At 39.8% G+C, this 17,494-nt stretch overlaps 1 protein-coding gene across 1 annotated transcript; it reads left to right on the top strand.

The window, feature by feature from the left end:
• The first annotated feature begins 55 nt into the window (after positions 1 to 55).
• LOC127770841 (putative cellulose synthase-like protein H3) lies at positions 56 to 16,101 on the top strand. Its single transcript, XM_052296624.1, has 8 exons — positions 56 to 61; positions 13,161 to 13,286; positions 13,394 to 13,522; positions 13,657 to 13,869; positions 14,507 to 14,633; positions 14,744 to 14,928; positions 15,027 to 15,377; positions 15,544 to 16,101. Exons 1-8 carry the CDS (start codon positions 56 to 58, stop codon positions 16,099 to 16,101), a joined length of 1,695 nt encoding a protein of 564 aa, XP_052152584.1.
• The last annotated feature ends 1,393 nt before the right edge of the window (positions 16,102 to 17,494 follow it).

The following is a 17,494-nucleotide window of genomic DNA, read 5'->3' as shown; positions in this document are numbered from 1 at the left end:
AAATTCAACATTTTTTGTCCAAGGGTTTGATGTAACACGAACCAAGTTTGGCACGATGGAGGTAAGAATGTTCCATTTGGCTTAAAAGTAGTTTCTAGAATTTGACTATATCACGACGAATCCAATTATTTGGCATAAATTTTAAAGCATCAATCTCACTTTCTTTTTTGGGTGAGATGCACATCACCTCTGTTGGTGCCACGTACTGTTTGAAGTTTGGACGTTGCAATGTGATGACAAAAAATATGCATAGAAGTGAATTAAAATGAGATAAGATCGTGCCTGTTCAGAAGCTACAGCTCGCTGCTTCCTCGTATGTGTGTGACTGTTCATGCTGACTGGGACGCTGCCATAGGGGCCCATTGATAATAGGGGCTAGATAGTTAGCACGTATCAAACTCAAGATGTATCCATGCCACATCATCATTCACTAACAATAATTACATATCGAATCTTATGCAAGCATGTAACATAATCTACAATATACTAAATTCTACAAATTAGACCGAGTTTAGTTCCCAACTTTCTCTTCAAACTTCCAACTTTTCCATCACATCAAAACTTTCCTACACACATAAACTTCCAACTTTTTTCTTCAAACTTTCAATTTTAGTCAAACTTCTAATTTTGGCGTGGAACTAAACACACCCTTAATCAACATGCAAACATATCCTTTCATCACCACTCACATCATTTCTATAATATTTCAACATAATACTTAAAACATATACATGTCAATATATTTTGTATCAAAGCGTGAGTATCATTTGTTTGTTTCATGATCATTATTGATAAGCCCTGATGTTTCATTAATTTTTTTTCTATCTTCTGCTTCTTGCAATGCAAATTTTAGCCAACAATATAATATTTCATCTACAATCTCCTATATAATCTACTAAATTTATTTCTCTCCAAACATAGCTCGGTAAACCAATTTAATTTGTTGTTAATAACTAATATCGTTTGGGCTCCTAGCTTGATTGTTGGAAAAAAAACATTCTGAAGATTGCTTTGTAATTTTCGCAGCAAATCACGGACAACCACCTAGCTTATATTTAAGTTGCACCAATGAATTTTTATCATGTTAAAGCTAGGTGGTCAAGGACTTGAATTGAACAACAGCACAAACCCAAGGACCACTTGGGAATTATACACATCGTCTGCTTCATTCCCTTGCCTATCTTCTACACTGGTTGCTTTCGCCCTTTTTCAGCACTGGGTCACCGTTCGATGTATCGTCACTTTCATCCGGTAGCTCTCGCAATTTATAGCACCTTGATCCCAAGTCCCAAACTACTTCAGAACTAGACAAACCTGGCAAAATTTTCCTTGCCCCTACTATTTCCCAGCACCAATCGTCAGCCCTACAAAAATACTGCTTCAGACAACGAAGTTTCAGAAAACTGTCGCCCGAAACTTGAAAACCTCATGGATTCAAATGGATTCCGGGCAAATTTCGTCAGGATCGAACGAGGAACAATTTCCTCCTGCTTCTTCTCATGGTTTCCGTTTCTGCACCGCTCCCTTCCTGACGAAGGTTGTGTTCGGGAGGTGAACTCCACCTCCTTCTATGGAAGACGATATTGTTCATTAGCGCATAATTAATTAAATATTTGCTAAAAAAATAAATTAATATGATTTTTAAATTCGTTAATTTTTTAAAACACACATCGTTTAGGGCCCATTTGAATCGCAGGAATACAAACATGGAGGAATAGAAAAAACACAAGATTCTAATAGAAATGCAATTGCAAAATATAGGAAAAATACAGAAATGACCGTTTGATTGAAGCGCATGAAAAACGTAGGAATCGGATGAGAGAGATAGACTCAAAGAAAAATTTCAAGAGGTTAGAGTTCTTGCTAAATTTTCTCCAAAATCTTTATAAGATTGTCCATTTCATAGAAATTTCAAAGGATAACATAGAATTCAATCCTTTGTTTTAAAGGTTTTCATTGGAAAATTTTCTATAGAATTAAAATCCTTTAAAATTTCTGTGTTTTTCTTCTCCAAATCAAAGGGCCATCAGTAGTTTAAAATTTGTGTCAAAGGAAAACGAGAGAGAAAGTGAACAAAAGACCGAAAGCTACAACTACTCCGACCTTTTTCGGGGAGTTTTTTTTTCCCTTTCTGTTTCCGATTGGTCCAGGTGGGCAGCCAAAAGGCACGGGCTTACTCTAAGAGCACAATAGCAGGCTATTAGCCAGCTATAAACATATTTTAATGAGATAAAAGATAAGAGTGATAAGCAGCAGACTACAGATTTGTAGCCAGCTGCAGCACGGACTATAAGACGTAATGTGTGTATGACAAGTGAAACCATATATTAATAGTATAGTTAGCAATTATTATATGAATTGGCTATTAGATTGGCTATAGATGAATTAGAGATAGTAGTGGGCTATACTATTGAACTTGCTCTAAGCCCCGGTCACGTGGCGGTGGGCCCGGGATTCCGTGGGACCCGCTGTCATGGAGAGGTGGCGGTTGGTGTCAGTGGCGGCTTCCCGCGAGGCGCAGGAATCTTCGCGGATCCCGTGTGGCAGGGTGCATATCCAGCCGCCCATGTGGAACACCGGTTTTTTTTTGTGGCAGGGGAGAAATTTGGTAGGGGCCTTGCAAATGGATCAAAAGGCAAACTTTTTCTTACATGGACTGCATGCACCACCGTAGGAATTGTTGGGAACTTATTATATTAAAAAAAAAGTTAGCCAAGAGCACTCACTTGAGTTATATACATATATGTTCATTTGAATCTGGATGAATCTTTTTCTGTTTATATTTATAATACTAGGTGATATTACATTCTATATATTAATTAGATAGTAACATTTTGAGATAGAGATAGCAACTTGTGTGGTGTCGATGAATGACTTGGTACAAACATGCTAGTCTTCATGGCTATCGAGGACTGATCCTCTCTGTTTTTTTTTTCACATTTGATATATCACTTTCACCATGAATTAAGTTTGTCCGAGTCATGGTCAAAAGCAACCCATCAAATTCCAGCATCAAAAACAACTGTAGCATTCATGGTGCTTCCACTGTCCTTTCCTCTCTATCCATCACAAATTAGGATTTTGTCAAGAGGATCCCAAATTATTGTTTCTTCTTGAGAGGGCGACTAAGACTATAAAATGGGAGTTGTGCTTGGCTCCACAGTAAACATTTGAACAACAAATAATGTAGTACACCTAGTTACTACCTCTGTTCCGAAATAAGTTTATCTTTCACTTATCATACACGTATCAATACAAAATAAAAAAATTAAACTCCACTTTATCAAATCCCAATACAACTATTTCTCACTTTATCTACTCATGATAAGATAATTATTCTCTAATTTTCACAAACTCGGATGCAATAATTGCTCTAAAAATAAATTTATTTTGGAATAAACAGAATGAGCTAAAATGAACTTATTACGGGACGGAGGAATTAACCTTTTTGCTATGTCATATAGTGTATTTGCCACGGAGCTTATGGTGTTCATGTTTAATCGTCACTGGAAAAAAATCATTTTTAAAGAAAAAAAATGTAAGATATATCTAAGAGTAAGAAAAAATAACACTTATCCTAAATGTACTTTTAAGTCGAATATTAGGCTGACATATCAAATTCGATGCACATATTATAGATCATATCTATGGTATCGTCTCCCTTTTTGACATTTTCGTGCACATTTAGGTGATCGACCCCTGATTTCACATTGGCACATACACCATATATTTCATTGGATGTCAGTAACCATGCTCCTTATATTTTCCTGTCCTTGTGTGACATCTTACCCTCGCACGGCCTTTTCTCCACGTACTTCTGGCATGCACATCATGTGGCCATCCAGCCCTTCCATTCGTTTCTAGACTAGTTCTTCAGTTACATATGGGTCATTGGCTCATTGCACATATGACATATCTTACATATCTTTTAACATACTACCTTCGATCATAAATATTTAAAGTGTAAAAATAATATTTGTTTAAACTTTTAAAACCTAAGCTATCAATAGCCTTTTGAATATGTAGTTATCTTTTTTAAAAAATAATATGTATAGATTTTCCTTAAAAGTATTATTACAGCATCATAATTTTATTATATTTTCTAAAATTATTGTAATAAAAGTTATTAGTCAAAATTTTAAAATTTCTAATCGAATTTTATCCTAAATGTTTAATACAGTACTTATGATCACAGGAATTAAGTAATTAAACCCAACAAAGGGTTTCTCATAAAAATAAATCTCTAGTGAAAAAAATGGATACAAGCATCACCGGCCTATGGATGGAAATGTCGATCCAAACACGAGAAATCGACTGAAAATGAATGAAAAACTAGTGACATTGCAGCAAAGCAATTCCCTGTCTTTCCTTTCTTTTCCGGATAGGAACGACCTGGGGAGGGGTTGCTTGCTCGAAGAATCAAGCTGGAGAGCGACGTTGAAAAAGGGACACGTGTAAGCTAGGTAGTGGACAGATGTGCGCTTAATTTATCCGGAGATTTTACTTCGTTTTCTTCGATTTTTTTTTTGCCTGTTGTGACGAATGAAACACCTGGCTTGGTCCCAATAGTACATGCCACTGATTGCTAGTACTACTACCTTTGCACTGCTAGATCACAAGCGTCATTCCCCTGTTCTTTGAAGCGATCGGCAAATGGCTTATTAATGATATACTATACTACTCCTAGTTCAGTGGACCATGTTGATTAGTTAATGCTTACTGTTGATACACTAACATTACAACAGCTACAATAGTACAGCAAGTGGACTCAAGCATGATGATTACATGTAACAGGTGTAGTATCATATCTACAAGATTATTCCTTTTTTTAAAGAACAGAGATCCTAAAAAATTTTGGTTGCTTTTTTTTTTTACAGGTGGTTGCTGGTTAAGTGGTTAGTAGCATGTTTCCCTTGTCGTCTTGATAAGGGTTATTGTTACCTCGCGGTATTACAGTTATCCGATAACCATACATCGTGTGGTATTTGTAAATCCCTTATTTTCTCCACTTTCATAGTTGTTAACGTTTTGAATAATATTGTGGTTTTCAAAATATATCTTTCATTATGTTTTCTATTATAATATATATAATAAAAATAAAATATTTTTACTATTACACGTTAGACGCAAAACGAAAATACACCGCTACAAACTATAAATAAATTTACTACTACACGACTCGTTTGATCGATATCAAGGAGATCTACCTCGTGGAGGTTTTTGATCGAAAATTTAACTCTCGATGTGTGGCTTTCGATTTTTTACAGCCTGAATTTCTGCAAAATAAGAAACTGAAATCGCGGAGGTTGAGGATTCTAATTTCTTGGTGTTGTGCTGCGTGATCTCGTCCGGGAGGCTGGAGTACTGCCGGCTGCTGCAGTAAAAAAAACCAACCTAAAAGAGATGTAACTCCTTAGGTTGTTTTTTTTTTTTACGGAGGGAGTACTGGCTTACAAACCCTAGCTAAAATTTAAACTTCAAAACTTAATTTTAAATTATATTGATTTTGATTTTTTTTTCTTCATAAGTTATTTTCCAGACTTACTCCTCCTGTAAAATAAAGTCCAATGATATGAATTTGGACTTTTTTTTTTGAAAGATGGAGTAGATTTCTAAAGCATAAACAAGTCAATTATAATTATTTTTAGTTGTTTCATTTATTTTTCATCTTTTCGCTTATAATTATGCCTATAAGCTAAAATTTGAATTTTAACCATCAATTTACAGTTGATTTTGGTTTTTTTTAACGAAGTTTATTTTTCAGCATTTGCTTTTAGAACGCTAAGAACACGTATATAAAAGTTTTATTTATAAATTATTTTTTGTTTGTAAATATATCGTTTGGTTTATTTGATGAATGAGCCAAAACGATGGGGCCATCTGCACTATGTTTGGTGCATGCTTCCATACATATACTAATCTTTTCGTGTCCTTCGATGTCTAATAATTGGACATTGATCTTGGAAGCGTATGTAGGTTTCAATAACTCCTGCAAACAAGCAGGCAAAAAAGATACTCCAACACTACTGCTTCAGCCTTCAGCTGGTCCACATGGATAATGGACCATGATGGCACGGTCGTTCATGGATGGTGCACTACTTTAGCCGCGGGAAAAATATGTAATGCAAATCACGAATAAAATGAAAACCTGAAAACTATCGTTAAATAAAAATATTTCTAAGATTTATCTACGTCATCACGAGTATAAATTTTACTCGCAAATTTAACCATTACTCTTCATGACACGAACAATTTTCAGATCATAGTTTCTTAATTTTCACTACCTATTTTGTCGCTCTACCCATGGATCGCCCATGCATGCTAATTTACCAGGTAAAGGGGCCAGCCATTGTAGAATGGTCGTAGTACTTGATTGCATGCCAAAGAAGCCCTTTATCCTGGACTCCTGGTCCGATGACTTCTTGACGATCAGATGGCCCATGAACATGAGTATGTTAGGCCCACAACGGGTAAGAGCCCATGTGCACGCACGGAGTCCAAGTCAGACCGAGCCCATTCCAAAGCCCATTTATGCTATAGCGTGTATATTCTGTTGGGAAAGTCCAATTGGAGTCCCTCAAATATAGGTCGGATCATATGAGTCGTATCCTTCAACCGTAAAACCGGGTATAATGGCTCCTCCAACTACTAAAACCGTGTAAAATAGCTTCCTCGATGGTATTGATGGTGCCTTTTTGCTGATTTGATGTCCACGTGACAACTTAGTCGTGAAAAAATTTAAAAGTACATGTGGGACCCACATGTAAGTGACAAAAGAAACTAAAAATAAAAAAAACGGTTGCCTCTTTGCCCCGCACGACTGCCTATCCCAGTACAAAGGGAAGCAGTGGCACCAGTAGCCGGATGAGTCCTGCACGAGATCGTGCTCGGTCACCCGTCCATGCACGCAAGAGGATACATTGAGGATAGAGTTTGCATGATAGTAGAGGTATGGGTTCTTGCAGTACCCGAATCGATTCTTCAGCCAACACCATCGTTGCCAATCTACACGGGGTCCCATGGTGACCTCCTTGGCTGTCGAGCTTTTGCTATTGTTGCTACTTTGTCGCCACCTACTCTCCTCTATGCTACGGCAATCGAGGAGGCAGCGACGATAACAAGGAGCTGGATGGCGCGGTCCCCACTTTGCCATCGCCGCCCTCCCGGCCTCGTGTAGAATGGTGTATTAAAAAGCGGCGATCATCGCCTTTTGTGCGCTCCTTGCCTCAAATGGCCCCGCTGATGAGCGAAGCCCCTCCCTTCCGCACCATTCTTGGCTTTGTTGACCTTGGCGCACCCACTTCGAGCGCGGTCTGGAGGCAATGGGCAAGGGCCACATGAACCTCATCTACCGTCACGAGCCTCTCGTCGAGGCTACCAACATAGGCGAGCTGGACTCGGAGCACCAGTGATGGGAGAGAGAGAGGAGGGAGGGAGAGAAGAGGTGAGGAGCCATCGGTGCCCTCCCTTGCTCTGGCTGACCGCCGCTCTCCCGTCCTCTCTGCTACCGGCGCCCTAAAAAGGAAAGAGAGGAAGGAGAGGTGGGGAAGGGATACTCCTTGATGAACCCTGAGTTCCTCTCGACACTCACGGCTGTTGTTGGCCCGATCTTTCGGTGAGTTGATGATAACTACGATTTGGGAGAAACGTTGACGACCCGACTACAACCGTACAAGACGTTGCGTTGCGTCTTAGCGATCGATACACCTCTCCGTGGGTTGTTGATCTTGCCGGTGCAAATCAACCTTATTCCTGCAAGCAAATCGAAGAAACAAGCAAGAACAAGATAAAAGCAATCTGAATTGCTAGATAGACAAGACGCACAAAGATGAATTGATACACGATAAAGTGGGGTTCCGAACAAGCAGACGGACGGTCTAGCCGACACGCGCGCTGCAAGCGAAGTAGCAATGGCTAAACTTACAATTAATCGAAACCCGAGAAACCCTGAAGGGGTAACTAGCTATATATAGGGGTGAGAGGACGACCTAGGGGTGCCTAGGGTCGTGCTCCACCAGCTTGGGGCGCACCCCACATGGGCCCCACCTGGGCCGGGGTCCCAAATGAAATTAAGCCCATAGGCCCATTATAGGTAACGCAGCACCTTGTTCCTGTGATTCCGGCCACACGAGATGGAATTCAGAGAAGAGGCTGGATCCGTTAGAAAGAGGGCTCCGAGAGCTTTCCATCAAGTACTCACGGGCCGAAAACGGAGGTCGTATGCAGATTCGGTGGCCGTTTGAAGTCAGCAGTGTAGTAGGTGGCCGAATCGGATTCCAGCACTTGGAGTACTTGATCTCGATATCTTCTTGTTCATCCATGATGTGAGCAATGGTTGCATCCGTGGTAGCCATGGTCACATCATCCTCCCCTTCTTCACGGAAAACCGTCCTCGGTTTTTCCATATGGTGCTCTTTGCATAGTCCATTTTACAACAACCTGTTTCTTCCAATCAAAACAAGGCAAACTCGAGACAATTTGGTTAGCAATAACATTTTTCTCTAGCTTGCATGTTTTATCCACATGTATAGGAAGTTCTAAATCTGAGCAGATGTAAACTCTATGCATAAAATATATTCCAAGATCATTATAATTGCCAAAGATGTGAAATATAACATTACGAGGACATGGCAAATCAGAATGAGCAAATATTTTGTCCTTCAAACAATTGAGCTCACAGGAACCATCAAACATAATATAGTCCAATGTATTTAAAGAAGATTGCAATTGAAGTTCATCATTCTCGCTGGACGTGTGAATAACATACTTAAATTCAGTACATGGAGAATCAAGATTAAAAGTAGCATGTTCATTCACTAGTTGTGGAATGGATATGAGTGAAGTACTATCGCACAACTCTTCTTTATCACAAGGAACAGAATGCAAATCAACTTGTGACAAAGGCAATTCAGAAGTAGGTTCCACTAAAGTTTGCTCTAGGTCAGCATGGAAAGTGGAAAAATGTAATTCATCAGAAGCATACTCACCTTGAGTAATTTCTGCACCATTTAATTTACCTTTTATGCCCTCTTCAGATAATGTAGGTGCATCAGCCTTCTCCTCATTCGCGAGTGAAGGAAGTGACATCTCAAACATATCGTTCTTCTCATTTTGGGGACTGTTCTGAACTTCCTGCAAAACATCAGTGATAGGAGGCACAAGCATAGCTTGTTGCTCCGTTGGGTTCTCCAAAATTTTGTGCTCAACATTGCAAGCAAGCATGAACAATTGGCCTATATGATTATATGTCACATTAACAAGCCCAGCCTGAATATTGGAATTAAGCCCTCTGAAAAATCTAGTCATTGTGTTCTCATTAGATTCTTGTAAATCACTATAAGTGATACATATTTTAAAATCATGAAAGTACTCCCTAACAGTTTTGTCACCTTGTTTTAGATGTTCAAATTTCTCAAGGAGAGCACGTCTATAGTATGAAAACACAAATCTTTTTCTCATCAGTATTTTGCATTCATCCCAAGTTTCAAGCTTATTTCCCACAGTATGCCACCAAAAAGATGCAGAACCGGTACACTTATTACTAGCAGCCTTAATCATTTGAGCATTAGAAAAATCATACTCATTAAATTGTTTTTCTACTGCTAGCTCCCAATTAACATAAGCGGCGGAATCATACTTACCATCAAAACTAGGCAATTTAGACTCTACCCTTGTAAGATCATTATCATGTACCTCATATGTGATGCGTGAAGAAGTCGCTATATCTCGTTGATGGTGAAGATGTTGACGTTGAGCATAACCATCTTGTTTCCCCTTGCTCAATCCCGCCATGGTTCGCAGCAAACAAGAAACATACACAAGAATATACACGCTCCTATCAACTACTAGGTAGTGGCAGCTCAAATCTCACACACACTCAAGCTTTTAACCAAGCTCTTACAAGATCTTACCAATGCAAGTGGAATGGTGATGTACACCGACTCAACCAAGCACCCCAATAGAGGTTGGATATATCGATGCCTCGGCAAACACTTGCTGTACGGCTGCAATCAAATCTGTGGAGCTCTGGGTAGGCTTAAATATGTAGCAAAGGAAAGCAATGGTTCAAATCAGAGAATGCAAAGTTGAATAATGGTTCAAAGTCAAGTACCATGCTGGTCCTAGGCTAGATCGTACTAGAGACGCGAGCCTAGGCACAAACGGTACCACAAGATAGCACTAGGAACAACTTATGCACAACTCTGATATATGAAAGCAAATTCAAAGATACAACTGATTTTTCTCTTTTCCTTTTTTTTCTTCTTTCTTTCTTTTTCTTTTCTTTTTTTTGGTGCGGCTTTTCTTTTCTTTTTTTTATGCACCTTTCTGCCTTTTTTTCTTTTTTTTGGATTTTTTTAAACAAAAACAACCTCAAGGACTATAAAGCAAGTTTACAGGGACTCAAATGTAAATATAAAAAAATACAGGGACTCAACTATAAATGTCCAAACTCAAAATTAAAACTCTACAAAAATGGAATGCTCTCGTCCCGTAGGTTCCGTTTTTGCAGACGGATCTCCAATCCGATACACGAAAATTTTTCACCAAGCTGTCTATACCGTGAGGAGAGGGGATGGAGGGAGTCGAACTCACCAATGCCGAGAGGAAACCGTGGCCGGAGATCTCGGTCACGGGTGGAGATTGATTCCCGATCTATGGAAAGGCTCCATGTGAAAACAGAGACAAATCCCTCCCTTCCTTTTTCTTCTACGTTGGCCACCAAACAGAAACCAATCCAATCTAATCTAGACAGATCTCTCCTCCTTCCTTCTTTCTCGCACACACATGCACGGCAAAAGGAACACACGACAGCAACACGGCCTCGGGACAGCGCAGAATCACACCACAAAAAACTAGATGCAACTCAGCAACAACAAAACCGACCGATAGAAACTTCTGAAAGCTAGAAAAATAAAACCTTGGCGGAAAGACGATTCCGTTTTCGTAGGTCCCGACGACAACAAAGCACACGACGACGATGATGACAGTGGTACAAAACGTGACCAGAACTCGAAACTCTAAACGAACTAAACGCTATGACCAGCAACACGACGTGACGATGCAACACAAAATTCAACAAAGCAAAAACTGAAAAGAACAATGCAATGGCACAAATGTGGCTAGGAAAAGTATTAATTTTTTTTTCGGGCTATTTTCTGGTTATAGGTAAATGAAAACTCACCGAGCAACGAAAGCTCTGATACCACCTGATGAACCCTGAGTTCCTCTCGACACTCACGGCTGTTGTTGGCCCGATCTTTCGGTGAGTTGATGATAACTACGATTTGGGAGAAACGTTGACGACCCGACTACAACCGTACAAGACGTTGCGTTGCGTCTTAGCGATCGATACACCTCTCCGTGGGTTGTTGATCTTGCCGGTGCAAATCAACCTTATTCCTGCAAGCAAATCGAAGAAACAAGCAAGAACAAGATAAAAGCAATCTGAATTGCTAGATAGACAAGACGCACAAAGATGAATTGATACACGATAAAGTGGGGTTCCGAACAAGCAGACGGACGGTCTAGCCGACACGCGCGCTGCAAGCGAAGTAGCAATGGCTAAACTTACAATTAATCGAAACCCGAGAAACCCTGAAGGGGTAACTAGCTATATATAGGGGTGAGAGGACGACCTAGGGGTGCCTAGGGTCGTGCTCCACCAGCTTGGGGCGCACCCCACATGGGCCCCACCTGGGCCGGGGTCCCAAATGAAATTAAGCCCATAGGCCCATTATAGGTAACGCAGCACCTTGTTCCTGTGATTCCGGCCACACGAGATGGAATTCAGAGAAGAGGCTGGATCCGTTAGAAAGAGGGCTCCGAGAGCTTTCCATCAAGTACTCACGGGCCGAAAACGGAGGTCGTATGCAGATTCGGTGGCCGTTTGAAGTCAGCAGTGTAGTAGGTGGCCGAATCGGATTCCAGCACTTGGAGTACTTGATCTCGATATCTTCTTGTTCATCCATGATGTGAGCAATGGTTGCATCCGTGGTAGCCATGGTCACATCGCTCCTATGAATTAGATTCGATTTTTTTTTCTATTTTTGTTTACATCTAAAATAAGTACACATAGAAACATTCGGTATAAAACCTTTATACACACACAGAAACACAAACGTCCATCCAAGATGCGGCGTGACCACATCCAGACGTCCACACCGAGGTGATCGCTTCTGTCGATCGACCGATTGTACACACAGGCATATATGCATACGTCCGAACGCCCGATAACAGAAGTAGTCGCTACGCCAGAGATCTCGGAGAGATACTTGGATACCAACGCTGCAGCTTGCTACGTGCATACATTATTTATTAAGTAAATTACACCCACGGTACCACAATTTAGTAGGTGGGTGCGATATAGTGCATGAACTTGAGAATTAAACGTCCGAGTGCAACAACTTGATAAGTGGGTGCGTTGTAGTACAAGAACTTAACAATTTAGTATTTTGGTGCATCAACTTTGGTAAGCATATGAAAGGTGAGTTTTTTTTTCACAATGTTTTTACCTTATAATATTACCTTATAATATTAAATTTAATATTATAAGGTATTGAATTTAAAAAAATCATATGAATATTACCTTATAATATTATAATGCTAGGTGCACAACTGTGCTAACTATTTTTTTAGCGTATCACAACGTGATGTGCTAAACAACGACATAGTCACTGGGACACTAGTTTGACTATTAATTATCAGTTACTATTACTAAGTATAAAACTTATAAAAGATACATACAAGTTAATATAACATTTTGAAACTTTTATTCAGGACAAATCTAATTAACCATACAACATTCAAAAGTAGAACCGAAACGTTCAAATAGAATTTGACGGTCCAAGTTTAAACATATATTACTACACGAATTCGAAAACAACACATATTATGACCAGAGTGAGAACATGCTAACATCCAAAATGACAAAGGAGAAAAAGAAATAACCACAGCTTACACAGAGAAATTTTATAATTTAACACTTCTTTCGTTTCCCAATTATTTTAATTGATACTTGTGAGAATGACATGTGGGGCCATCTGAGTAAATGAAAATGTCCAAAATGTTAAATAATCAAAACACATTTTAAAACGTGTTAAATTATCGAATCTCTTTAGCACTTTAATCTTTAACGGCATATTGATTGTGTATAATTCTAGAGTGAGTACGACAAGCTAGTCCGTCGGATCGAGGACGCCGACGAGACCACCCTTCTGCGGCAAGGCGGCGGCGAGTTCGCCGAGTTCATGGACGCCAAGAGGACGAACCACCGCGCCATTGTCAAGGTCGATTCCCCACATGGCTAGCTTTCAAACTGATCATGTCAGAACTACATCAAATCTTTCTTGTCTCTCATGACATGAACTTCTCATATCGGGGAGATCATCATCAGGTTATATGGGATAATAACAGCAAGAACAGGATAGGCGAAGAAGGAGGGTTCCCGCATCTCATATACGTCTCAAGGGAGAAGAGCCCCGGACACCACCATCACTACAAGGCCGGCGCCATGAACGCCCTGGTACTAGCTCGATCAGTGCACTGATATCTACTGTTAGCTCGATCGACATGTAATGGGAGTCAGATTCAGATCGAGCCCAGAGATGTGCGTTAGTACTGAAAACATGTGTACATTTCTCTCTCTTGTGTGTGCAGACGAGGGTGTCAGCCGTGATGACCAACGCACCGATCATGCTGAACGTGGACTGCGACATGTTCGCGAACGATCCCCAGGTCGTCCTCCACGCGATGTGCCTGCTGCTGGGGTTTGACGACGAGATCTCCAGCGGGTTCGTTCAGGTGCCGCAGAGTTTCTACGGCGACCTCAAGGACGATCCTTTCGGGAACAAGCTGGAGGTTATTTACAAGGTACGTGCGTACACAAGTGGTTGTCCGTTATAATACATCTACCAGTGTATTCCTCCCTCCGTTTCATATTATAAACTGCTTTGATTTTTTTCCTCGTCAATCTTCTTTAGTTTTGACCAAATTTATAGCTAGAAAAAAATTAACAATATCTATAACATCAAATTACACTAAATTCATTTTATTATATATAACATTGAATATATTTTACAAATATGTTTGTTTGCCTTAAAAAGTATTACTATATTTTTCTATAAATTTGATTAAACTTAAAAATATTTTACTAAAAAAGTCAAAGCGACTTGTCATATGAAATATATGAAGTACTTCCTCCGTTTCACAATGTAAGTCATTGTAGCATTTTCCACATTCATATTGATGTTTAATGAATCTAGATAGATTCATTAAACATCAATATGAATGTGGAAAATGCTAGAATGACTTACATTGTGAAACGGAGGGAGTACTAATTAATGATAACACTTATCCATTCTTATAGTGAAAGTTTGAAAGTACATCTTTGTGTAACCCAATTGAAAGTAACAATTAAAACTACACTATATATCCACTTCTGAATATAGATGCTAGATTTCTATCTATAGAAAAAAAACTAGACTAATTTTGCAGTACGTGTGTTTAGAAACTTCTATGCGGGTTTGCAGGGATTCAGGGCTTATTTTATGGTGGAACGGGCTGCTTCCACCGTAGAAAAGCCATTTACGGCATCGAACCAGACTCCATTGTGGTAGGAAGAGAGGGCGCCGCAGGTGAAGTTGGAGCATACATAGTGATGTGATGGTTATCACTTATCAGGAGAACATTAGTCTTATCATTCTAGTAGAACTAAATCGCGAGACTTTTCAATTTGCTTCTCTAGGTTCGCCATCTTACAAGGAGCTTCAGTTCAAGTTTGAAAGTTCAGAGGAGTTGAAGGAATCAGCTCGAAACATCATTTCTGGGGATATGTCCGGTGAGCCAATAGTAGATATATCAAGTCGCATTGAGGTTGCAAAAGAAGTTTCTTCCTGCAACTATGAGAGTGGCACACGTTGGGGTCTGGAGGTATAGACAACTTTCATTTGTCATATTTTTGTAGGTTATGCTACAATGCACTACACTTTTAAACAAGCTTCATAACAAGTCATTCCATATATCTACAGGTTGGTTGGGCCTGTGGATCAATGACCAAAGACATTTTGACTGGGCAGCGGATCCATGCAGCAGGTTGGAGATCTGCAAAGTTGGAAACCGAACCACCAGCATTCTTGGGCTGCGCACCAACGGGTGGACCAGCTTGCCTAACCCAGTTCAAGAGATGGGCAACGGGTTTGTTTGAGATACTCATAAGTCAGAATAACCCACTCCTTCAGAGCATATTCAAGCATCTCCAATTCCGACAATGCCTTGCGTACTTGACTCTTTATGTGTGGGCTGTGAGGGGATTTGTTGAGCTATGCTATGAATTGTTGGTTCCTTATTGCCTACTCACAAATCAATCCTTCTTGCCAAAGGTACTCTCTCCATACTTATCTTTACATTGCTTATATAATTGTAAGTATTAATTTGTTTTTGTAGTACAAATATTTGTAGAACTTTTACATATTCATGAACAATTCTTTTAGTACTTCCAATTGGTTGGGAGCAGAGAAGTGATGCAGTAATATCTTGTTCCTATAGGCATCAGAAAATTGTTTCAACATCACATTAGCACTATTCTTGACCTATAATACATACAACTTCGTGGAGTACATGGAATGTGGGCTCTCTGTACGTGCCTGGTGGAACAACCACAGAATGCAACGGATCATTTCAGCCTCTGCATGGCTACTAGCATTTTTTACTGTGCTCCTCAAGACCATAGGCCTCTCCGAGACTGTGTTCGAGGTCACCCGTAAGGAGAAGAGCACATCGGATGGCAATGGCCAAAACGATGAGGTTGACCCGGAGAGATTCACCTTTGACGCATCACCAGTGTTCATCCCCGTTACGGCGCTGACAATGTTGAACATTGTTGCAATCACAATTGGTACATGGAGGGCAGTTTTTGGGACAACAGAAGACGTGCCTGGTGGTCCGGGTATAAGTGAATTCATGTCTTGTGGATGGCTGCTACTGTGCTTATTGCCATTTGTGAGAGGGCTAGTGGGCAAGGGAAGCTATGGTATCCCATGGAGTGTCAAGCTGAAGGCTAGTTTGCTGGTGGCCTTGTTCCTGTTCTGCTCCAATAGAAATTAGTTTCAGCATGTAAGCATAGTCAGCTTAACATGTTTCATGTATGTATGCATCGATCAACAGTAGCCCATATATAGTATTATTTGAGCAATATGTTTGTAATTCCATTTAGCAAATGACGACAACTATAAACATATGGAGTATTTCACTTTCAGCTGGTGGTGTTGTTGGTAAACATAACTGAGTTCTATAAGATAGCAGTTCAACCACTAAGAGCGTCATCGGTTGGTTAAGAGCTGATTATATACTAAAACAACTTATTAGAGATTAAAATATAATTTATAGGTAAAAGCTTTCATATGTGTCATTTGCGACTTAACAATGCTGAAAACAACTATATTGAAAATACCCTAAAATGAACCCCACAATTAATTTTCAAAATTTAAATTTTGGTAACAACTAATTCTTTCTAGGGCAAACGATGAGACCCTAAGTTCCAAACAAAGAGTAATTCTTTATTCCGAATACCTACAAGTACATTATTATAAAAATACGAGTGCTTTTTCAATCTTAAGAACGTACCACCAGGTATCAGGTATTAATCTAAATAACTTTTGGTTACATATGGGTACGATTGGGCTAACCAATTGCTAGATAGAATACATCAATCCCCAACCCCTTCCGTCCCTCGATGAGGTGCCACCACCACCTCTTGATGAGTGCCTCTATAGTCTATACCGTCCTCATTTGTTTCATCATGGCGATGCGGGCGCGATGTCGCCACCGGGTCCATAGCCTCTAGCCTCATACATTCCTTCCCTCACCGTGATATCACAGCGGTGACACTGCCACCACCGCTGCTGACCTTTTCTCAATTCGCCGCATCGAGGATTCTAATTCGACGACAACCCGCCACGACTGTGGGTATTCAGTTTCGGCATGTTTTTTCATGCAGGGAAGTGAATGAAAATGTATAAATTGATTGGATGATGATTTGCAATGTTGATGTGGCATTAGAGATTAGGCTAAGTTTTGTTTGTGAGGGGAAAATGTTGTTCCCGCTATGTGTATTATTGATGTGCCCCTGGAGAAATATAAGAGTATTTGGTTGGTGACCGTGTATTCGGTTGAAATTCTATTCCATCTCCTATACTCCCTCCTTCTCAAATTGATCATCATATAAGTTTATGTACCAAGACCAAGAACAATTTAAATCACATCAATCAAGACACCATGCACACAATCTCCCACAATGCATGCATCGATTAAAACCCTATGCCAATTACACCGTAGCATGCACACATTCTCGCATATTACATTAATTGTATTCCGATGAAATTCGTGTCCATGCAGTTATATGATTATCAATTTGAGAAATTTTAAATTCTATTACATGATGATCAATTTGGGAAGGAGGGAGTAGTAAAGTTGCTTTCGGAAAATGATATTAATATAT

Source organism: Oryza glaberrima, chromosome 4 (genome assembly GCF_000147395.1).
Source record: "Oryza glaberrima chromosome 4, OglaRS2, whole genome shotgun sequence".
Classification (NCBI taxonomy): Eukaryota; Viridiplantae; Streptophyta; class Magnoliopsida; order Poales; family Poaceae; genus Oryza; species Oryza glaberrima.
The sequence above is the reverse complement of the archived record's forward strand: the minus strand, read 5'-3'. Positions and strand labels throughout refer to the sequence as shown.

Bases quoted from the DNA above. Each gene is read 5' to 3' on its own strand.
- LOC127770841 (XM_052296624.1), top strand. The intron at 14,929-15,026 runs GTATAGACAACT...ATATATCTACAG, and splicing joins GCACACGTTGGGGTCTGGAG to GTTGGTTGGGCCTGTGGATC. The intron at 15,378-15,543 runs GTACTCTCTCCA...TTGTTCCTATAG, and splicing joins ATCAATCCTTCTTGCCAAAG to GCATCAGAAAATTGTTTCAA.